The 24,466-nt window shown below is 32.8% G+C and overlaps 3 protein-coding genes across 3 annotated transcripts; all 3 read right to left on the reverse strand.

Moving 5' to 3' along the window:
* Positions 1–127: 127 nt before the first annotated feature.
* On the reverse strand, positions 128–5,527 carry LOC132713389 (uncharacterized). Its single transcript, XM_060695963.1, has 8 exons — positions 4,426–5,527; positions 3,913–4,026; positions 3,407–3,559; positions 2,606–2,833; positions 2,246–2,358; positions 1,986–2,128; positions 1,719–1,822; positions 128–1,387 (listed from the first exon to the last, which is right to left on the reverse strand). Exons 1-8 carry the CDS (start codon positions 5,186–5,188, stop codon positions 588–590), a joined length of 2,418 nt encoding a protein of 805 aa, XP_060551946.1. The 5' UTR covers positions 5,189–5,527; the 3' UTR covers positions 128–587.
* Positions 5,528–8,137: 2,610 nt separating this feature from the next.
* On the reverse strand, positions 8,138–10,228 carry LOC132713390 (kinesin light chain 1-like). Its single transcript, XM_060695964.1, has 3 exons — positions 10,168–10,228; positions 9,648–9,751; positions 8,138–9,317 (listed from the first exon to the last, which is right to left on the reverse strand). Exons 1-3 carry the CDS (start codon positions 10,212–10,214, stop codon positions 8,530–8,532), a joined length of 939 nt encoding a protein of 312 aa, XP_060551947.1. The 5' UTR covers positions 10,215–10,228; the 3' UTR covers positions 8,138–8,529.
* Positions 10,229–12,528: 2,300 nt separating this feature from the next.
* Positions 12,529–22,252, reverse strand: LOC132713404 (uncharacterized). Its single transcript, XM_060695991.1, has 6 exons — positions 21,155–22,252; positions 20,687–20,800; positions 19,788–19,940; positions 18,985–19,212; positions 12,747–12,859; positions 12,529–12,609 (listed from the first exon to the last, which is right to left on the reverse strand). The coding sequence occupies exons 1-6, from the start codon at positions 21,915–21,917 to the stop codon at positions 12,529–12,531; spliced, it is 1,452 nt and encodes a 483-aa protein (XP_060551974.1). The 5' UTR covers positions 21,918–22,252.
* Between the last annotated feature and the right edge of the window lie 2,214 nt (positions 22,253–24,466).

A 24,466-nucleotide genomic window follows, 5' to 3' on the forward strand; every position in this document is an offset into this window, starting at 1 on the left:
ACTTAAAATGGTCGTATGTAAAAATGGAAGGGGCACAACTGTAATGACTTTCTCAGACAAAATCTAATGTTTAATGTGTACATTTACTTTATATTTGTCATGTAGCATAAATGTTATCCTCTACACAATATATGAAACCGATTATCGGGTCCTTAGTTTGGTCCTGGAAATAATATTAATGCACATTTGTAATGTCGCTATTTATTAGATAATCGTGACGTTTTTATAAACTAACTATACATGGCTTATGTCAAAATTTATGAAGTTATTTGATTTTTTCTCCAATTAAGAAAGTTTGGAACTTTATGGCCGTTTATAAACGGTTATTTGCAATGCAACTCTGAACTAACCGCTTTGGTGATACATACAAACAAACGTTTAAGTGTAGCATGTCCTAGCGGACCTCTACATACGTTATTTAAATCATGCCCTTTGGATAATTTTTGTCATGACCTCTATATATCAAAACCCCTAGAATTTGGATAGTTGGTGTGCAAAATAATGTGATCCTTTACATCATGCTTCTCCTTGTGTATTACAACTATTATCAGATATTACACTCACAAGATGGCCAACTGATCAGTAAATCACTTTTTTTCTCTACACTTCAGATTCTTAAACTTCATCTGTAAGTCTTGAATGGTCTCATTAACTTGGTCTAGCTTTTGCTGATTGTTTAGTAGTGTACACTCTTTAGCAAGTCTATTACATTCTTTATCTATTTTGTACAAAGTTTCTTTATAATTTTCAAGTTGTCCAGTAAGGTCGTATATTCGAGACATACATTGTAAACATTCGGTTACAATGGAGTTGTGTGGAAGTGCCTTTATAACTTCATCTTTTAATCCTATTGCTTCTTTTGTAAGTTTTAATGCAGAGGCAAATTTACACCTCTTTTCTAGGACTTCCGCCAAATTAACCAATCTTTTCATGTAAATATAACTGGTCTGTTCTACTTGCCTGGTTATTTCCACAGTTTTGCCATACGCCTCAGATGCTTCCTTAAATTTTCCTTCCCTTGCATATATTTTACCTCTAGTATTATACAGAAGAGAAAATCCATCAAGCATGTTCATTTTCTGATTTTGCAGAATAGCAAAGGCTTCATCAACAAGCTTATGAGCTTCCTTGAACATACCCATATCTTTGTAACCATTGGCGACATTGCTTAATGAATATACAACAGATATAGGCGCAGCTTTTGATTTTCTCTTTACTTCAAGACCTTGCTTGAAGAACTCCAGTCCTGTTTTCGAGTCGCCCCGTTGGTCATAAAGCAATCCCATCCGGTTTAAAGCATTACCTACATTAGGGTGAATTTTCCCCTGGAGCGCTTCGCTTCGTCGCAAGCAAGTTGAGTGGTATTTTTCACCAAGATCAAAGTTACCTAAAATATAGAAGTTCCCAAATTGAAAAATGAATTGTAAGGAAATAAAGACGTTCAATAAAAGCGGTTCAAGTATTATGCAAAATAATTTAAATAGTAAAGAAATTATATCGTACATTTTGTTAGTAAATGAGAACAAAGATATTTCATGTACATGACCATCATATATGATACAGTACATTGGTCATGAATTATCCATGCATCAATAAGAAAAAAGTACAGGCTAAATGTATTCATAATAGCTTCAACTTGTATACATCTGACATGGTTGGTGAGGTGAATAATTGCATTGGATAATATTGATTCTGAAGAAACATAAGCCAGTTATTACCAAGAACTACGTGCACAACCCCTAAGTAACTAAGAGATTGTAATGTCAATGGTTCAAAGTCCTTTCCAGCAGTTGACGATATACCCAACGACTTTTTATACAGCCTGCAATACAAAAATGACGCTTGTTTAGATTGAGCTTTCTGTCAAGTTACATTTGTATGTCAAAATTTCCTTACATTATAATATTAAAACTTAAATTCCGTAAATCTTCAGAAGAAGAAGACTTGCATATTATTTTTATAAGACTATTAATTAGAGTAATTACCTTATGGCTTCCATGCAATCGCCTTGTTTGAATAAATTCCATCCCATTTTCTGATAGAGGGTGGCTAGTTGGATACGGTCTCCTTTATCTTCGATGATATCTAACGCCGATTTGTACTTCATTATACCGGTGTGAAGGTCGCCCTAGAAAAAATACTTTTTTTCATTACACAACATTTCATGACACAACAATTTATAAAATTCTCAATGAACATAAGTAGAACATAGAGCAAGATGTTATTATTAATATAAAAACTCAACCTTTGTGTAAGTTTCCATGGTTCCAACAGCTATCAATACGACAGCCTTGTCAACGTCCTTTCCATATCTATCCGCTAATCTTAGGCAGCCATTGTAAAATTGCTCACTTTCACCTGATGAATATTGTAAACACAATCAATCAATCAATCAATTAATCAATCAATAAATCAATCAAAACAAGCAAATAACTTATTAGTATTGTAAACACAAATAGTATGTATAATAGTCATCTATACAATCTGATCATAAAACCATTCTTTCTTCGTGCAGTCCAATGCATGCATGCAACAAATTCTCCAAGTGACATGTTAGTGAAATTTAATTTGTGTGATCAACAACAATAAAGATGTTTAAAATTACTTGGCATAAATATTTCGATGAGCTCAGTACAAGATGACGCCATTTCGATAAAGAATGGGTATGTAGACGTTTCTTGCATGATATTGTTGACTTCATATAGAAGTTTCCGTAAGTTGGGTTGTTCATCAACAAATGTTGACAGTGCTCGTGTATATTCATCTGTAGGCATTTTCTTGGCGATATCTTTCATAACTTTAGTGAACACTTTACAATATCTCATCCTTATAGCTAAAAATAAAAGAAATAATAACTAATGGATATCATCTTGTTGACTATGTAGTTCAAACATTGATAGCTACACTTTATTAATGTACACTGTATTTCAAATATTTCAAAACCGTTGGTAATATATTTGGTCGTTACAAATTTGTCAAAACTGCCTAATTGTACTTAAATAAAATTTATAAACAATTTCACGGTAATTATGTTTTGATCTTTACTGCTTTTCAGTATGATATACACTTATATATTCTATCTGTATAGCCTTTCTTACGCTTCAAAGTCACCACATCCATTTTTCATGATTTTGTGCACGGAAAGAGTCACAGCTAAGATGATCGAACTTGTATGGATGCAGACGAAACAAAAGAGATATGTTTGAATGAAAAACGGGCATATTTTTTATAAAATACCATAATATTTTATTAAATGTCATAAAGCATAAGCATAAAGTTTCCCAAAACATATCTGGGTGGTGCAACCGCCACAAAGGGGTTAGCCCCTAAAAGGGGACATCTATATTTATAGCTTTAATAAATAGTTTAATGTAATTTTGCTAGAATAAGATTAGAGAACTTATACCTGGCAAATCTTTGATAACAAAGTTTGCATTGATCACCTCTCGAAGTATTCCCTGAATGTTGAAACGCTGGGATGACGTGTCATAGTTGATCACGTGTCTGACCAGTATTGGCTTTAATCCTTGTTGCTTTGCTATTGCTACACTTCCAAAATCTGGGAAAAATGAAGATACAAAGTTATTTGTAAGGTCAATACGGCTATATTAGAAAATTGAAATATAATATATGTGCATTGTTTTCATGTAGTGCACTGTAAAATAATAAAGTGTGTATGCGCAAAACAAAATGAGCACAACAAACGGAATAAAAAGTTAAAAGTTTCAAAGTCTGATGGAGTAAGGTCGATTTTACCTGTCTTTGATAATTAAGCTACCAGCAATTTGAACTGATCACCATTAGATTTTATCTTAAAACTGGTACCTATACAATAAATTGACAATTAATTTACATAGCAATAATTATTTTACTATGACGGTGAGCCAATCGCTAGATACCACTCAGTCATACCTAAAAGTCCACTGGCTTCCTCTGCATTAAACGACCCAGGGATATAGTTAAGACTGGACAAGTACTGCTGATATACAGTCGATAAACGCTGAATAAAGTTTCTGTAAACATCAGCTGAAATATATATAGATCTATACTTCCACTATATAAACAACAATTTAACAAAAATTATCATAGGGTACATACTACTGAACAAGATAAAGAGAAATGTCAAGATTAGTCGAAATCTTCAAGCTTAAACTCTGTGCAAAATTTGTGAAATTGATACGTCCTATTTTGAAAGAAAAAATATTGCTATTTTAGCGATTTCAATACCAAAATAAAATCAGAGATTAGAAAGTTTGAACATATTTATATGCTCGCATTTCTTGTGTCTGGTGACTTAGGCCTTTTTATATGCTGCAAAACTAAAATAAAATCTATTCTTTTATTGGTATATCTATATCGACAAATTATTGTTTGTTTGTTTGTTTTGTTTGTCTGTGATAAGAACAACAAAAACAAGAGTCATACCTACTCTATCTTCAACCGGATAGTGTTCCTTGCTGAGGGTTTCGAGTCTGCTGAGCAACAAAAGGTCAACCATTTGTTCTGGAGATATCAAATTAATTTTCAGCTCTGCACCAATCATTAATATCAACAGAGGAAGTCCTTCACTAAGGTCTATTATAACATCTTCACATGTACCAAGGTCAATATCAGGGGCAATAGTATGTAACATAAGTCTAGATTCCGTGTACCTCATTGGTTTTAATTCATGTAAGCAATAAACCTTGCTAAGTTGACTAAACTGAATTCTTGTAGTAGAAGTTACAAAGATCTTCACTCGAGGGCATTGTTTGGCTACAGCAACAATCAATGACAAAAGATTGTCCTTAAATGAACTTTCAATGGTATCCTCAGCGTTGTCAAAGAAAACAGCTAATTGTCTGTCATTTGAATTCTTTTTGAGCTCGTCCGTTACATGTTTCATCCATCTTATTGATGATACAGTTTGAATCTCAGGTTCTGTATTAAGTGAAGCACATAGGACAGAATAAAGAGAACGGACATCGTTCACCGTGTCTAGATGAACAGGTAACACATCAATATGTTTCCGTCTGATAAACTCTCTCACGAATCTTGATTTGCCTACTGCACGTAAACCAAATGTTCCAAATATCCTACACGAAGACCACTTCTCATTTAACACAGCGAAATCGTGATCCCGACCTATAAACATATACTCTGGACTTGATTCCGAATCTATAGAAGTTTCCATCGCTGTTGTATTCATTTTCTTATTTTTTTTTATAGATTTGTTGTATTTGAAAAATCTACATCTGTTTTATATTACACGTTACATATTTCCCCATCTAACCACTTAAAATATCATTTTCTACATGATTTTTCTTCACTATTTAAAATTACTTCCGGGTGCGTTGTTAAGGCTCGCATTTATGTATTTTGTGTATAAACTTATACACGCCAGCCGGATCCACATCGCTGGTTACTTCATTGTTTTGCTTTAAAAAATAAAGTCCACTGTATTTTTACAAATACATGTAAATGCTAAAAATCCGTGCAATATAAGTTGTTTCACTAGGATAATTACAGACTGCCGCGGCGGTCGAGTCAACTATTACGATGTAAACACGTTATCAAATAGTACAGTAGCCAAGCAGCCTTAAAAGCATGAAAAGCGTACCAACTGTCGTCGTAACGCATTCCGCAAGGATGTAGTATCGTTAAAATCCAACGTTCTGTGATTGCAAAATCATGTTCCAGCATAAATCCTATCCCCTAATAGTGTTTTATTGCCCACACTAACATTTAGCCAGCTCAATATACCTGTTGCTGTTAGCCAGATTTAGCATATCTCATCGTAACAGATTTAATTTTTATCAAAAATATATCTAAGATCACATCATGTATCTCACACCTGCCAAGAATATTAATTATTTTGTGGTTTTGTTGTTATGCCTGATACTAAATGATATCAACATAATTATTATTGTATTACATACCTTCCATTATAGACCAATTCACTTTAAGGCTTTACTCCTGGTCAGAACGTTAGAATTGTTTTTTATTTTCCTGTATTGTCCTAAATAACTGGTCGTATGATAAAGTTATGATGGGAAATGTCCAGTTCTGATCTATTTGAAGCAATGCTAATGCAAGCAAACAGTAGAAGAAAAAACAGACACACAATATGTAAAAACTGATCTTCATGCACATTTATAAGTTACAGTTGGATACGCTTACGGGCCGGATCCAGAAATATTTGGCTTGGGGGCTTTTGTTTGAAAGTCGAAATTAACCCCTCCCCCATTATATGCCCCCCCCCCCCATGAAAAAAATGAAATCTTCATGTTATATGGTGGCTTCTGGTGCATTTTAGGTGCACATTTTGAAATAGAAGATTTCTTGGATAACACTATGATTTTAAAAGAATTTTCCAAACAATTTAACAAATATCCCTACCACAACACTTAACATCATAATGAACAAAGGTGAAGTAGTTCCTAGTTAGAACGTCAGGACGTTGAAGGTCCATTATGTCCAAGAAATGCTTTTATTTGATTATTCAAAAGCTATTTACATGTATGTTATAGTTAACTAAAAGATACTTATTGGCCAATAAACGTTTTTCGCTCTGTTGTTTTTTGCAATTAGTAGTTATAGTGTTAAAGTATTTTGTATGGAAGTCAAAATACTACTAAGTTTACATTTTTCTACTGTTATGGGACATAATTTCACATTTAGAGCTACTTTTTCAGGTGATAAGCATCTTACATGCTCTAAAAAACATTTACTCATTTTAAGATGTTATAAAGTTCATGTTTGCCCTTTCTTAAGAAGTTAAGAGGTAATACTTTATTTAATTCAGATGATTATTTTGATATCATTTGATGGTGTTAAGTCTACACTTTTTTTTCTTATTTTTGAAATATTGTCCATGTCAAGTTTTACATTGTTAATCGCTTTGGTGATTTTAATTTGCTTTTGAGGTTAGAATCCTAGCTACATATATATAAATATTGGTGTTTTACATTTGTATTGTCAATACTTTAATCAAGTATTTATGGACATTTGTATAACATTATAGTTGTCTCTAAAGTTTATATAGACTTCAAGTTGCTGTTTTTACATAACCATTAAAGATGTCAGTTTCCATATGTTAATGTAAGACACGTTTCTCAGTAATCTGCTCTGGTTATACTATTGGTATACATGGTGAGGTGTGATACATCTCTTTAAACCTGTAATATAACAGTAATTGCCTAGAGGATTTACTACACTGGTGTATCTGTAAGGTTATATAACTTGTTACAGGGATTCTATATAACCAATAGCAATAGAGAATTGGATCATTACTTGACATAGATGTGTTTTATCATATTATGAATGGTACTTCACATGTTCAGAGAAATAGAGGAAGTTGTGTGAAGTTGGGGATTTAAAGCATAAGGACTGTAATTACATGTGGGTGTTATATGTCCTTATGTTCAAAATGAAAACTGACATGTTTATTTGGTTATAAGTGGAATGGTAGACTGAAGTCTAGATTTTGAATCTACTTATCCCCTAGATGGTTCAGTAGAATCTTGGAATATGCATGATTTTGTTATCTTGTCATTTTGGACTTCTTGAATAAAGATTTTGTCTGAATACAGAAAATGCGTTTCTTGTTAATGTTTTCCTATTTTCATATTCGATGCAGATTATGAAGTAGATATGATTGAAGATGGAATTCAGGTCTTACCAATTACATGTATCTGTAAATAAAGCATTCCTTACTGGACTGTTATGTCTAAAGCTGGACAAAACATTATTTGGATATCACTTTTGTCAAGGCAATATGCCATTTAACTTTAGTTTAACACATTGCCAAGGCAATATTCCATTATACTTTAGTTTAACATATGCAGACTATTTTGACGCATGCCTATTAATGTTCAAACTTTACCTCTAAATTCAAAATTGTCGTCGCCAGTTATGTGGTGTAAGACTTAAAATGGTCGTATGTAAAAATGGAAGGGGCACAACTGTAATGACTTTCTCAGACAAAATCTAATGTTTAATGTGTACATTTACTTTATGTCTTGTTTAAATCAACGTGGTATAGAGTATATATTTGGCCTGTAACATAACTGTGATCCTCTACAACATGATATGAAACCGATTATCGGGTCCTTGGTTTGGTCCTGGAAATAATATTAATGCACATTTGTAATGTCGCTATTTTATAAACTAGAACTATACATGGCTTATGTCAAACTTTATGAAGTTATTTGATTTTTTCTCCAATTAAGAAAGTTTGGAACTTTATGGCCGTTTATAAACGGTTATTTGCAATACAACTCTCAACTAACCGCTTTGGTGATACATACAAACAAACGTTTATATTGGCATGTAGCATGTGCTAGCGGACCTCTACAAACGTTATTTAAATCATATCCTGTGGATAATGTTTGTCACTCTGACCTCTATATATCAAAACCCCTAAAATTTGGATAGTTGGTGTGCAAAATAATGTGATCCTTTACATCGTGCTTCTTGTGTATTACAGCTATTATCAGATATTATTACGCTCACATGATTGCCAACTGATCAGTAAATCACTTTTTTTCTCTACACTTTCAGATTCTTAAACTTCATCTGTAAGTCTTGAATGGTCTCATTAACTTGGTCTAGCTTTTGCTGATTGTTTAGTAGTGTACACTCTTTAGCAAGTCTATTACATTCTTTATCTATTTTGTACAAAGTTTCTTTATAATTGTCATGTTGTCCAGTAAGGTCGTATATTCGAGACATACATTGTAAACATTCGGTTACAATGGAGTTGTGTGGAAGTGCCTTTATAACTTTATCTTTTAATCCTATTGCTTCTTTTGTAAGTTTTAATGCAGAGGCAAATTTACACCTCTTTTCTAGGACTTCCGCCAAATTAACCAATCTTTTCATGTAAATATAACTGGTCTGTTCTACCTGCCTGGTTATTTCCACAGTTTTGCCATACGCCTCAGATGCTTCCTTAAATTTTCCTTCCCTTGCATATATTTTACCTCTAGTATTATACAGAAGAGAAAATCCATCAAGCATGTTCATTTTCTGATTTTGCAGAATAGCAAAGGCTTCATCAACAAGCTTATGAGCTTCCTTGAACATACCCATATCTTTGTAACCATTGGCGACATTGCTTAATGAATATACAACAGATATAGGCGCAGCTTTTGATTTTCTCTTTACTTCAAGACCTTGCTTGAAGAACTCCAGTCCTGTTTTCGAGTCGCCCCGTTGGTCATAAAGCAATCCCATCCGGTTTAAAGCATTACCTACATTAGGGTGAATTTTCCCCTGGAGCGCTTCGCTTCGTCGCAAGCAAGTTGAGTGGTATTTTTCACCAAGATCAAAGTTACCTAAAATATAGAAGTTCCTAAATTGAAGAATGAATTGTAAGGAAATAAAGACGTTCAATAAAAGCGGTTCAAGTATTATGCAAAATAATTTAAATAGTAAAGAAATTATATCGTACATTTTGTTAATAAATGAGAACAAAGATATTTCATGTACATGATCATCATATGTACAGTACATTGGTCATGAATTATCCATACATCAATAAGAAAAAAGTACAGACTAAATGTATTCATATAATAGCTTCAACTTGTATACATCTGACATGGTTGGTGAGGTGAATTGTTGCATTGGATAATATTGATTCTGAAGAAACATAAGCCAGTTATTACCAAGAACTACGTGCACAACCCCTAAGTAACTAACAGATTGTAATGTCAATGGTTCAAAGTCCTTTCCAGCAGTTGACGATATACCCAACGACTTTTTATACAGCCTGCAATGACAAAAATGACGCTTGCTTAGATTGAGCACCTTAATTACGCTTTCTGTCAAGATACATTTGAGCCGCGCCATGACAAAACCAACATAATGGGTTTGCGACCAGCATGGATCCAGACCAGCCTGCGCATCCGCGCAGTCTGATCAGGATCCATGCTGTTCGCTTACAGACCCTATAACAAGTAAAGAAACTGATAGCGAACAGCATGGATCCTGATCAGACTGCGCGGATGGGCAGGCTGGTCTGGATCCATGCTGGTCGCAAACCCATTATGTTGGTTTTGTCGTGACGCGGCTCATTTGTATGTCAAAATTTCATTACATTTTAATATTATAACTTACATTCCGTAAATCTTCAGAAGAAGAAGACACGCATATTATTTTTATAAGACTATTAATTAGAGTAATTACCTTATGGCTTCCATACAATCGCCTTGTTTGAATAAATTATATCCCATTTTCTGATAGAGGGTGTCTGTCCCATTAAAAATGGAAATGAACTTTTGCCTGGTATGAATTAACAAAACGACGTTGAATAAAAAATAAAACTTTTTTGTAAACTAAAAAAAAGTCACCCTCGAGACTTTTTAGGATTTTACTCTAAAGTTTCTCCTTTTCTTGTGAAAGCAAATTTTGATTTCTCTATGGTAAATCTCTGTTGTTTATTTTTCGTAGCCATTGCCGAAGTACTCTTCATTTGAAGATGAACGGGAGAAAGCACGTGTCATGTTTCTAAAATATACATGATGTTCTCGGGGTCGTTTCATGATTATTTTACAAAGCTGGACCTACAAGATGTAACAGTTTAGTTGCAATGCATGATGGAAAACTTTAAAAAATGAAAAATAAGCAACAAGAACACTGAGTCACATGGAATAGATCTAGAAATTGCACTTACTTTTAAGCTGAATAGAATCCCTATGAACTTTATAAAAGTCACGACAAATTCGCATTCTGAAGATTCTTTCATTGCCAGTTTCTGTCAAGTTCCGTACTGTAGATCAAAAATCCTGAATGACTTGACTCCTACACTTTTGATGATCCAGATTTTTTAAACTGATAATCCTTTTCATTATTAAAACATTGTTCAATTTGTGGAGTTATCTGGGTTAGCAAATGAAATATGTAAATGAAACACATCATAATTAAGCATGTTCCAAATCCATAATTCAAGAACGGCCCATCAATTTTAGTTGTCAACATCACAATGCTTATGGATTCCTGACGAAAAAAACTTTATTACGTCAACAACAATTTACGAAATATATGACGTAACAAAAATACCTCGCGCTTCCAGTTATGGATGATTCCAGTTGCGGCATTGACAAGAGTTTTTAAACTATTTTATATATTTCTCAGAATAAATTTGCCTACATATTATCTCGTTGTTCAAGACTTCTGTAAATCCTACTCTTTAAGCTACAAAATATACAATACGCGGTATTTTTCCTCCCGCGAAAATTATGCTAGCTCTACAGTATTGTTTTTTCACTGAATATTTCAAATTTTAGTAAAGCTAAAATTATTGAGAACGTCACTCGGTGTTTCTCTTTGACTCGATCTACCCTTCATAGCAAAATAATTATATGTAACACTTTGAGTCTACAAAAAACAACAACAAAAAAACACTTACTGTCGCTCATTGAACACTCCAATTCAAATTTACTCTTAATAATATCAAACCACTGCTAGTATTTCTGGACATTTTGTTGAATTGTGAGACGGAAAGTTAAAACTGTATTTACGAGCTAAAAGTGTATAGGCCTACGTTTGATTGCTTAAACTAAAAAGCATGATATTATATTCTTATAATTTACATTTTCCTCGAACGCGAGTCTGTGTTCTCTCGTTAGCGAGGGAGTTAGTTAAAGTAGACACTGTGGTAACAAGCAAACCAATGCTGAACGTGTAATGAATCAGTTTTCCTTTCTTTATATTTCTTGTCAGATTTGCATGATAATGTAGTATTTGTTGGCGATTTCTTGTGAAAGTTAAAACCTATACGAAAAGTTTTAGCGCACAAACATCGCACCCGAAATAAGAAGGGTAACATATTTTTGTATCCCATCGAACCTGGTCAATTTATTTAATTTTGAATAGACGTGATACACACTTATGGACATAATTCAGACAACTACAGAATTATGTAAATTAAACATAAATAAGCGTATTCTAGCTAGTATTCCCGCTCCCCTAAGACGCGTTGCGGTATTCAAGATACGCGTTTAATTGAAAAGCTATCTAATCAAATCACTGCACTGTTCTTTTTATCTTAAAGAATATAAAATACGACAGTATATCATGGTAATTTATTAACCTTTGTGTGTTAGAATTTATAAAGCTTACTGATATTTTCACTTGTTTTGATTATTTTGATTATTTTAAATAATGGTTTGCTAGTACAATTGCCTTTTTGACACCAACTCTGTTGTCATTTTTCATTTTAATGATAACATTTAGCTATTGATCAGTAAGTAAATAAGAATAATATTTTTTTTTATAATTACCGAGTACATTTCACGCTAATTGTGAGACGAACCCTAAATGACGTCTATATGGGCGCCGCCATTTTGAAATGAACGTCACGTCAGGTTTCAACGTAAGTCTACGGGAAAAAATATAATTTTAACATTTTGACTATATTACTGACTTTATGAAAAAAATGAAAAACATGCCTAGAGATATTGGCGTCAGGGTTAACATGACATTAATTTAAATGATTTTACTATTATATTAAATAAAAAATGGAATGTTCAAATTTGATGGGACAGACTATAGTTGCATACGTTCTCCTTTATCTTCAATGATATCTAACGCCGATTTGTACTTCATTATACCGGTGTGAAGGTCGCCCTAGAAAAAAGACATTTTTTCATTACACAACATTTCATGACACAACAATTTATAAAATTCTCAATGAACATAAGTAAAACATAAAGCAAAATGTTATTAATAATATAAAAATTATTTGAGGTAAATTTTTCACCAACCTTTGTGTAAGTTTCCATGGTTCCAACAGCTATCAATACGGCAGCCTTGTCAACGTCCTTTCCATATCTATCCGCTAATCTTAGGCAGCCATTGTAAAATTGTTCACTTTCACCTGATGAATATTGTAAACACAATCAATCAATCAATCATCAATCAATCAATCAAAACAAGCAAATAACCAAGAAATCGTCAACACAGCCATGGTATATCTATAAATAATTAAATATGGCGGACAGTGTATGTGCGTTTGTGATCAGTTAAAAATATTTGGATATTACGCTTTTAAGAAGTATAAGATTCTGCTGAAATGTGTAATTCTATGACAGTATATTTCTCGTAAACAATATATAGTGTTTTGGACATATTTTACGCAAGAACATGGATTTAATTACGAATTTTCAAGTGCCCGTGAGAAACCAATTTGAAATTTTAGGTGAGCGGGAAATGGAGGTAACATCAATTTTGAACTCTGATACAAGTTGTATATCACGCCAAGAATTCGAAAATTCATCCATTGATAAGAAATTGACAGTTATTTTCGATGAATTGAAATTCATAAGGAACGAGCAGGTTAGTTGTAGCACTAGTATGCTAACATTCCAGAAATCGTTGTCACAGGTGAACGATAAACTAGGTCATGTTATGAATGTAACAAATAATCAGACATCCCTTTTACGAACAATCGCTTACAAATCAATAGACTTGGAAGCTAGATCACGTAGAAACAATTTAATTTTTCGTGGTTTCACCGAAAACAGAAATGAGAACTGCTATAGAATATTAGTTGACTTCCTAGAGAGAAGCTTGGACGTGCGTGAAAGTGATATTTATATTACTAGAGCACATAGATTAGGCAGTAGAGTCCAAGGGAAAAATTTTAGCAAAAGACCTATCATAGCTAACTTTCGTGATTATGGAAATGTGGAGCTGATTATGAGTAGGGTCAGTAAATTGAAATATGCTCAGACAGGAATTTCAATAGATTATGACTTTCCGAAAGAAATTCAGGAAGCAAGGTCAAGGCTTTGGCCCAAATTTAAACATTATAGAGCTTCAAACCCGAGGTCCAAAGTTGTCATCGTTTATCCGGCAAAACTGATAATGGACGGTCACTTAATTCATGGTGAATTACCGGATTGGAACCACTACCTGAGAAGAGATCGATTACAGGATATAGAATATATTGGCGCTCAAAATGATCACAGTAACCAACATCAGATGTCTGAACCCATTCGACAAAGTAAAGTCAGCACTGACAAGCCGGTTCAGGATAATCCGACACACACTCCTATACATATGCAGCATTCCAATCCGCAATTTGAAAACGTCACGCCACAGAATATGGCAGAGGCTCCAGTACCAAAATCACATGTGCACAAAGACACAAATCAATTTGTACAGCAAGATACTGAGTTGAGGCACTATGAATCCCATCAGCAGCCTCACACATTAAATAACACAGAAATATACGGTGTAAATACAGAACACAAATCGTATACGAACACAAATACTGGGGACCGTGCGAGTTCGAGCTTTACATTATCTCAAGAGAACAGCAACGGACATTTTGTCTCAGATCCAACACATACCAGCGAATCATGCCTCATTAATACTTTTTCAAATGAGAATGACACATTCACTAGTACATCCCTGTCTGATACAGCAAATTTAATATCGAGTGCAATTGTTGTTAATAATGAAACTCAATATTTAAATAAAATACTCACCTCTGTTTTATCACAAGATAATTCAGTCCCAACTGACAAACACCAAAAGACAAATAATCCAAGCAATTTGAGTAACGATACACAATTTGTAAACACTTCCTTGAATTCAGTACACAAAAATGGCTCGACACATACAGAAAAACAATCAGGAGTATCTCATGTTTCTCGTGCAAACAACCGTAGTATGCGTAGATCAGTGTCAGCAAGTCCATATAGAGGAGTATCTAATAATAGAAGTAAAAAACCACCAATGCTAATAATAGACAGGTGGAAAACCCATTGTCAGCTGAGCAAGGTCATGTGTCTAAAAATATATAGGATGAACTGGAGGAGGTGCGCTTGCGCTGTGTACTTTTAAACGTGCAAGGTCTAGTTACAAAAAGAATAAATAAATTAAAATCAGAGTTATTAATAAATATCTTTAAAGAAAATGACATTATTATGTTTACAGAAACTTGGACAAATGAATTTTCAGATATTTATATGGAAGGGTTTGAGCATTACGTTTTTAAACAGAACTCTGACTAAGAGTACATGTAAACGCAATTCCGGGGGTGTTATCATTTATGTAAAAGACTATCTTGTATCCGAAAACACGTTGTTATTTACAAGTCAAGATGATATTATATGGATCAAAATTTCTGCTGAAAAAACTCTGTATTGAAAAAGATCTTTTGGTCGGGTTATGTTATGTTTTGCCCGACGACAGCAGCCGACAATCGGTAGTTGAAAACTGTATTTTTGATCGATTATTAGATTCCGTAGTATACGGAGAAAATAACTGTGAAAATGATTGCTATTTGGCCTTATTTGGTGATTTTAACTCGCGAACATCTACCCTTCCCGACTACGTGTCACATGACATATGCGATCACATGACTATGCTACCAGAAGATTATATAGTGGATACAGAAATGCCGCGGTCGTCTCAAGATCAAGGTCATGTTAATAATAATGGACGGCTATTATTAGATTTTTGCCGACAGACTGGTTTAAGAATTTTAAATGGTCGAATAGATGAAGATTTAAATTTAGGCAAATATACATTTGTTAATCATCGGGGTTGCAGTTTGATAGATTATGTATTATGCAGGAAAGACATGTTTACGTTAATTGACAGTTTCAAAGTTGATGATCCAAATATTTTATCGGATCACTGTATTTTATCATGTTGCTTTAAATTTAATAGAATTTGTACATTACAGAATGTTAAAATACACAATCAAGTACAAAATTTTGTTGAATCAAAATACATATGGAAAAATAGTTTGAAAATGGAATTTATTGACAGTTTGAGTGATAATGAAGTATCACAAAGTATTGATTTGTTGTCAAATGAAATTTCAAATTGCTGTACATATGATAGTATTGATAATTGTCTTACTAATTTTGAAAATATATTAGATAAAGTAGCATCACCTATTTTAAAAAAGAAATTAAAACCACAGTCGGACGAGATTGTTTATAATTGTGAGAATGATAGTCCATGGTTTAATGAAGAGTGTTATGAAAAGAGAAATAAATTTTTACATACTCTTAATGAATATAGATTATTTCATTCGGATGAAAATAGAGAAAATATGGTAACTGCTAGAAAAGAATATAAATCATGTTTGAGAAAAAACAGATACAATTATGATAAGGAGAAAACATGTAAGCTTTTAGATAGCAGATTTAAAAATGCACGTCTTTATTGGTCTATGTTGAAAGAGTCTGCAGGTATAAAAAGATCAAATATACAATTATCGTCTTTTGAGAGTTATTTTAAAGCTGTTAATAATCCAAATGATGTATTTTTTAATCCTGACGAAGATATTTTATATTTTAATGAAAGATATTGTGATAATGAGTTTAAAATTATGTTCGAAGAATTAAATACCATCATTTCAATAGATGAAATTTATTTAGGAATAAAACAACTTAAAAATAATAAATCGGGTGGTCCGGATCTTATTTTAAACGAATTTTTTATTGCTGGTAAAGAAATACTTGCTCCCGTGTTATCTATTTTATTCAATAAAATTTTTGAATTAGGATATTTTCCAGAAAAATGGTCTCAAGGTTATATTATTCCTTTGCATAAAAAGGGCAGTATTAATAATGTAGATAATTATAGAGGTGTTACATTACTTAGTTGTTTGGGTAAACTCTTTACTCGTATTTTAAATAACAGGCTAAAATGTTGGGCGGAAAAATATAATGTGTATGTCGAAGCCCAAGCTGGATTTCGTTCTAATATGAGTACTACTGATAATGTTTTTGTTTTGAGTGGGTTAATAAATCATGTATTAAATCAAGGTAAAAAACTGTATACATTGTTTGTAGATTTTAGCAAAGCTTTTGATTATGTTACAAGAGATAACTTATGGTATAAAATGATAAAATTAGGAATCAGGGGTAGAATTTTAGATATTATTATGTCTATGTATAAGTCTGTTAAGTCAAGAGTTAAATATTTAAATGAGTTAAGTGATGAATTCACATGTACATTAGGCGTTAGACAGGGAGAATGTTTATCTCCTTTTTTATTTTCATTATTTATAAATGATATAGAAGACATTTTTCTGCAAAATGGAGAAAATGGTATTGATGTTAATATGGTTTAAGATATTTTTATTGTTATATGCTGATGACATTGTTATATTTGCAAATTCAGCTGAAGAATTACAAAAGTGTATGAATCTACTAAATGATTATTGTAAAACTTGGAAGATGAAAGTTAATGTTTCAAAAAACTAAAGTAATGATTTTCAAAAAGGGCGGTAATTTACCAAGAAATTTAGAGTTCTATTTCGATGGTGAGCAAGTAGAAATTGTAAATAAATTTTCGTATTTAGGTATAGTGTTTACATGTGGTGGATCACTTTCAACAGCACAAGATACATTAGCAGGTCAAGCACAAAAAGCGATATTTAGATTAAATAGATATTTGTATAAATTCACTTTTATATCTCCTAAACATAAATTGGATTTATTTGACAAACTTGTTACCCCTATTTTAAATTACTGCAGCGAAGTATGTGGTTTTACTAATAATGTGGCAATTGAAAGAATTCACCTTCAGTTTTGTAAAAGAATCTTAGCGGTAAAGAAAACAACACAAAATGATTTTTGTATACGGGGAATTAGGTAGAACAAGCTTAAAATGTACACATTTTTTAAATATTATCAAATTTTGGATAAAAATTATTCATTCACATGAAAACAAATATGTTCATAGAGTTTATCATATGTTAAAAAATGATTATGAGAATTTTCCAAATAGATTAAACTGGTGTTCATCATTAAAAGAATTACTATGTACTCTTGGTTTCTTTGATGCTTGGCTACAGCAAAGTGTTGGCAACATTGATTTATTTTTGTATTTTGTAAAACAAAGAATAAATGATCAATTTATACAAAACTGGTATAGTAGAATTAATGAATCAAGCAGAGCCTTATTTTATAGAAACATAGCTTGTTTTCAATTTCAGCCTTATTTAGAATTTTTCAATGTTAACAAATTTTGTCAATCAATGACCAGATTAAGAGTATCATCTCATAGATTAAATATAGAAGCAGGAAGGTGGACAAGGCCAATCAGAACACCAGTTAATGAAAGAAAATGTAGTGTTTGTAATTCCCTGGAAGATGAGTATCATTTTATCATGGAATGTCCCTTATTTATTAATCTAAGAAAACAATATATTAATAAAAAGTTCTGGAAACGCCCAAATATGATAAAGTTTATTGAATTGTTAAAATCTGAAGACAAAAAAGTTGTACAGAAATTAGGGTTATTTATTCACAAGGCTTTCATACTCAGAAATGAATATTTTTTCAGTAACTAATAAAGAAAATGAATTTAATATGCACATGGTAGAATATAAGTAATGTTTGTAAAAATTATTCATGTAAGATTATTTACCTTTGTCTTATAACCTTTGTTTTCGCATTTTTCTAAAGGTTAGAAGATGTTTATTGGTAACATTATTTTTCAACCTGTATTATGAAAGGATATATATCATTACCTTGCATTTCATTTTCGTGTAAGGTAGGGTAGAGAAAATAATGATGTATATATATAACAGAGCAATATGTTAAGATGTAAAATGATTTATACGTGCAGCCATTATATGTATATAATTACATTTCTTTTATATGTATCTAAATTAAATACAAGTTTATATATGTTACCTCCTCCCATATAGATTCTTTTTGGGAATGTATGGGTGTCATATTGCTTTTTGTTAAATTCATGCACTGTTCGTTGTATGTAGATATTTGTGCTATGTTTATCCTCATGGGCTTTTTAGCCTAATGGAATATTGAATAAAACTTTGAAAACTAACTTATTACTTATTAGTATTCTCAGCATAGTATGTATAATAGTCATCTACTGTATACAATCTGATCAAAAAACCATTCTTTCTTCGTGCAGTCCAATGCATGCATGCAACAAATTATCCAAGTGACATGTTTGTGAAATTCAATTTGTGTAATTAACAATAATAAAGATGTTTAAAATTACTTGGCATAAATATTTCGATGAGCTCAGTACAAGATGACGCCATTTCGATAAAGAATGGGTATGTAGATGTTTCTTGTTTGATATTGTTGACTTCGTATAGAAGTTTCCGTAAGTTTGCTTGTTCATCAACAAATATTGACCGTGCTCGTGTATATTCATCTGTAGGCATTTTCTTGGCGATATCTTTCATAACTTTAGTGAACACTTTACAATATCTCATCCTTATAGCTTAAAATAAAAGAAATAATAACTAATGGATATCATCTTGTTGACTATGTAGTTCAAACATTGATAGCTAGAGTTTATTAATGTACACTGTAACTGCGTTGACTGTATAATTCATTGACAACAAATATTTCAAAACCGTTGGTAATATATTAAATTCGTCGTTATAAGTTTGTCAAAACCAGTTAATTTGACATAAACCATTTCACTGTAATTATATTTTGATCTTGTATGATATACACTTATATTACTGCTGTACTTATTTTTCTAACTGTATAGCCTTTCTTACGCTTCAAAGTCACCACATCTATTTTTATGATTTTGTACATGGAAAGAGTCACAGCAAGCAGTAACTTGCATGGATACAGGGTATACAAAAGAGATATGTTTGAATGGAAAAAGGGCATTTTTGTAAAATGCCATAAAATTGTATTAAATGTCATAAAGCATAAGCAAAACATATCTGGGTGGTACAACCGTCACAAAGGAGTTAGCCCCTAAAAGGGGATATCTATTTATAGCTATGATAAATAGTTTAATGTTATTTTGCTAAAATAAGATAAGAAGAGAACTTTTACCTGGCAAATCTTTGATAACAAAGTTTGCATTGATCACCTCTCGAAGTATTCCCTGAATGTTGAAACGCTGGGATGACGTGTCATAGTTAATCACGTTTCTGATAAGTATTTGCTTTAATCCTTGTTGCTTTGCTATTGCTACACTTCCAAAATCTGAATAAAAACGAAGATACTAAGTGAATTCAGTAAGTAAGGTCAATACTGCTATATTAGACAATTTAAACAATACATATGTATATCGTTTTCAGATTATTGCTGTAGTGCACTGTAAAAAAGTGTGTATGCACAAAATACATGTAAAATGAACACAACAAACGGAATAAAAAGTTAAAGGGACTCCACTGAGGTTTAAAAGCCTAAAAACATAACATTAGAATTTCTTACATGAATGAACTGGGGCACTTTAAACAGAAATATATGCAAAGATAGTTAAGAAAAATACTTTAAAATTAATTGAAATTCGTAGTTTTATGCTTTTCTTAGCCTAATTTGATTGAAAAGCGTTTAAACGCTTTCATTTTGGGTCATTGTTTTACAATTTGAATAATTATTCTGGAAAAACGAAGAACGCGAATGATCTGAAAGTTTGCACAAAGATTTGTGGTCTAAACCTACATCAAATGGTACATTTATCTGGAAAAAAATATTTTCAGTCCCATCATGTCAAAAAACCTCAGTGGAGTCCCTTTAAAAGTTTGATGGAGTAAGGTCATTATACATGTTTGTGATAATTAAGCTACCAGCTATTTGAACTGATCAGCATTAGATTTCACTTTGTTTTTTTTTTGTTTTTTTAATCTTAAAACTGGTGCCTATACAATAAATTGACAATTGATTTACATAGCAATAATTATTATACTGTAACGGTGAGCCAATCGCTAGAGAACACTCAGTCATACCTAAAAGTCCACTGACTTCTTCTGCATTAAACGACCCAGGTATATAGTTAAGACTGGACAAGTACTGCTGATATACAGTCGATAAACGCTGAATAAAGCTTCTGTAAACATCAGCTGAAATATATATACTTCCACTATATAGACAACAATTTAACAAAGATTATCATAGTGTTCATTTCACTATATAAGATAAAGAGAAATGTCAATATTAGGCGAACTCTTCAAGCTTAAACTCTGTGCAAAATATATACGTCCTGTTTTGAATGATAAAATATTGCTATTTTAGCGATTTCAATACCAAAATAAAATCAGAGATTACAAAGTTTGAACATATTTATATGCTCGCATTTCTTGTGTCTGGTGACTTAGGCCTTTTTATATCGCTGCAAAACTAAAATAAAATATCTGCAATTTATTTATTTTTGTTTGTTTGTTTTGTTATAAGAACAACAAAAACAAGAGTCATACCTACTCTATCTTCAACCGGGTAGTGTTCCTTGCTGAGGGTTTCGAGTCTGCTGAGCAACAAAAGGTCAACCATTTGTTCTGGAGATATCAAATTAATTTTCAGCTCTGCACCAATCATTAATATCAACAAAGGAAGTCCTTCACTAAGGTCTATTATAACATCTTCACATGTACCAAGGTCAATATCAGGGGCAATATTATGTAACATAATTCTAGATTCCGTGTACCTCATTGGTTTTAATTCATGCAAGCAATAAACCTTGCTAAGTTGACTAAACTGAATTCTTGTAGTAGAAGTTACAAAGATCTTCACTCGTGGGCATTGTTTGGCTACAGCAACAATCAATGACAAAAGATTGTCCTTAAATGAACTTTCAATGGTATCCTCCGCGTTGTCAAAGAAAACGGCCAATTGTCTGTCATTTGAATTCTTTTTGAGCTCGTCCGTTACATGTTTCATCCATCTTATTGATGATACAGTTTGAATCTCAGGTTCTGTATTAAGTGAAGCACATAGGACAGAATAAAGAGAACGGGCATCGTTCACCGTGTCTAGATGAACGGGTAACACATCAATATGTTTCCGTCTGATAAACTCTCTCACGAATCTTGATTTGCCTACTGCACGTAAACCAAATATTCCAAATATCCTACACGAAGACCACTTCTCATTTAACACAGCGAAATCGTTATCCCGACCTATAAACATATACTCTGGACTTGATTCCGAATCTGTAGAAGTTTCCATCCCTGTTGTATTCATTTTCTTATTATTTTTTTTTTAGATTTATTGTACTTGAACAATCTACATCTGTTTTATATTACACGTTACAAATTTCGCTATCCAACCACTTAAAACATAATTTTCTACATTATTTTTCTTCACTATTTAGAATTACTTCCGGGTGCGTTGTTAAGGCTCGCATTTATGTATTTTGTGTTTAAACTTAGTTACGTACTTGCTATACGCCAGCCGGATCCGCATCGCTTACTTTATTGTTTTGCTTTAAAAGAATAAAGTCCACTGTATTTTATAGACGAACGTTACAAATAAATGTAAATGCTAAAATTCCATACAATATAAGTTGTTTTGTTTTTTTTGCTTGGTCAATTAGGATAATTAAAGACTGTCGCGGCGGTCAGACAACTATTACGATTTAAACACGTTATCAAATAGTGCAATTTAAGTTATCTCTAGCCAATCAGTCGCAAAGCATGAAAATCGTACCAACTGCCGCCGTAACGCATTCCTAGGGTGGCACAAATAGGTGGCACAAAGGTGACATGTGTGTGATTTTATTTACCTCGTGCGCACGAGATACTATATCGCGGCCACCAGTTACTAAGTCGTGGCCACGAGAAAGCTAAGTCGTAGGAATTAGATACTATGTCGTGGCCACGAGTTACTAAGTCGTGGCCACGAGATAATTAAGTCGCGTGAACGAGATACTATGTCGTGGCCACGAGTTACTAAGTTGTGGCCACGAGTTACTAAGTCGTGGCCACGAGATAAATAACCAATCAGATTACACCATTATATGAATTTTCCTATTTAACTAGACATGTGCTATAGTGCAAGAACGCCCCTACTTCGCTTGCATTTAAAAGTGCAATTTATACAAGTTATTGATTGGTCAATAATATTACATTTAGCGTCATTGAGACCCTGATATTTGACCCAATGACCTCGAAATTATTAGGTCTACTGATCAGGTGCAATGATCTAGGTGATATAAACCATGACTTATTCCTTCTAAATTATTAATCAGACAAGGATTTTACATGAAGTGTCATGGTAACCTTGACCTCAAACATCCTTATAGGCTATCTTCTGTCCATGGGCAATGTCCCTACCAAATAAAATAAACCAAGACTTATTCCTTCTCATGTTATCGTATAAACAAGATTAACAGGCCGTAGTACGTACAAACTGACCAATTCGATCACAAAATTGTCCCCACAAAGGGCTTTAGTCAAAATGTATGTCTGATGGGCCTTGGAAGGTGACTTTCTAATATGATCCTCAAGACATGTTCAAGTGAATATCTTCAGTATTTTAAAAGATAAATGTTGCATGTAAAACTTAACACAGAATTTTTTTAAGTTAAAGAAATTCATAATATATATAGTGTAATCTGATTAGTTAATTATCTCGTGCGCACGGCTTAGTTATCTTGTTCCCACGACTTACTAACTCGTGGCCACGACATAGTATCTCGTGCCCACGACTTAATAATCTGGTGGCCACGACTAAGTAACTCGTGGCCTCTACATAGTATCTTGTGGTCACGACTAAGTATCTCATTCCCTCGACTTAACTGTCTCGTGGCCACGACTTAGAAACCCGTGGCCACGACATAGTATCTCGTGGCCACGACATAGTATCTCGTGCCCACGACATAGTATCTCGTGCCCACGACTTAGCTATCTCGTGGCCACGACATAGTATCTAGTTCCCATGACTTAGCTATCTCGTGGCCACGACATAGTATCTCGTGCCCACGACTTAGCTATCTCGTGGCCACGACTTAGTGACTCGTGGCCACAACATAGTATCTCGTGTGCAGGAGATAAATAAAAACGCACATGTCACCTTTGTGCCACCGTAAATTTCCCTACCACAACACTAACATCATAATGAACAAAGGCGAAGTAGTTCCTAGTTTGAACGTCGGGACGTTGAAGGTGCATTATGTCCCAGAAATGGAGGATATTTAAGTTTTTTTCTATCAAACAGGATTTATATTCATCGAGTGGTATGAAAATAAATATTTTTTATGAGTGGCCATAGCCACGAGTGAAATATCATAATTTTCATACCACAAGATGAAAATAAATCCTGTATTTATAGAAAAAACTTGAATTTTCTGTTTATTATATACATTACAATTTGAAAAACTTTCCATAAATTTTGTGTACTGGCAGAATTTAGAAGAAAGTAGTCCGGTAAGACACCAGTGAAAATACTGAAAATGTTTCACTGCAGTGAAAATAATTTTTTACAGTGAAAATATGGAAAATGAAAAAACACATTTTATTTAATCAATATTTCTCAATATTTCATTTTCAAGTATATAATAAATGCTTTTATTTGATCATTTAAAAGCTATTTACATGTATTTTTGTGTCCTGTTATAGTTACGGTAACTAAAAGATACTTATTGGCCAATAAACGTTTGAAATTAGAACAGTTATAGTGTTAAAGAATTTTGTATGGAAGTCAAAATACTACCAAGTTTACATTTTGCTACTGCAATGGGACATGATTTCACATTTAGTGCTACTTTTTCAGGTGATTAGCATCTAAAATGC

This window comes from Ruditapes philippinarum, unplaced genomic scaffold, assembly GCF_026571515.1.
Source record: "Ruditapes philippinarum isolate M1 unplaced genomic scaffold, ASM2657151v2 ctg1649_1_1_1_1, whole genome shotgun sequence".
Taxonomy (NCBI): Eukaryota; Metazoa; Mollusca; class Bivalvia; order Venerida; family Veneridae; genus Ruditapes; species Ruditapes philippinarum.

Excerpts from the sequence above, each read along its gene's own strand:
- LOC132713389 (XM_060695963.1), bottom strand. The coding sequence starts at position 5,188 with ATGAATACAACAGCGATGGAAACTTCTATAGATTCGGAATCAAGTCCA. Across the intron at positions 2,834-3,406 it reads TGTTATCAAAGATTTGCCAG|CTATAAGGATGAGATATTGT; the intron begins GTATAAGTTCTC and ends TTTTATTTTTAG. Across the intron at positions 1,388-1,718 it reads GGTTGTGCACGTAGTTCTTG|GTAACTTTGATCTTGGTGAA; the intron begins GTAATAACTGGC and ends TCTATATTTTAG.
- LOC132713404 (XM_060695991.1), bottom strand. The coding sequence starts at position 21,917 with ATGAATACAACAGGGATGGAAACTTCTACAGATTCGGAATCAAGTCCA. Across the intron at positions 12,860-18,984 it reads CATCGAAATATTTATGCCAA|GTGAAAGTGAACAATTTTAC; the intron begins GTAATTTTAAAC and ends AATATTCATCAG. Across the intron at positions 12,610-12,746 it reads CCATGGAAACTTACACAAAG|GGCGACCTTCACACCGGTAT; the intron begins GTTGGTGAAAAA and ends TCTTTTTTCTAG.
- LOC132713390 (XM_060695964.1), bottom strand. The coding sequence starts at position 10,214 with ATGGGATATAATTTATTCAAACAAGGCGATTGTATGGAAGCCATAAG. Across the intron at positions 9,752-10,167 it reads GATTGTATGGAAGCCATAAG|GCTGTATAAAAAGTCGTTGG; the intron begins GTAATTACTCTA and ends TTGTCATTGCAG. Across the intron at positions 9,318-9,647 it reads GGTTGTGCACGTAGTTCTTG|GTAACTTTGATCTTGGTGAA; the intron begins GTAATAACTGGC and ends TCTATATTTTAG.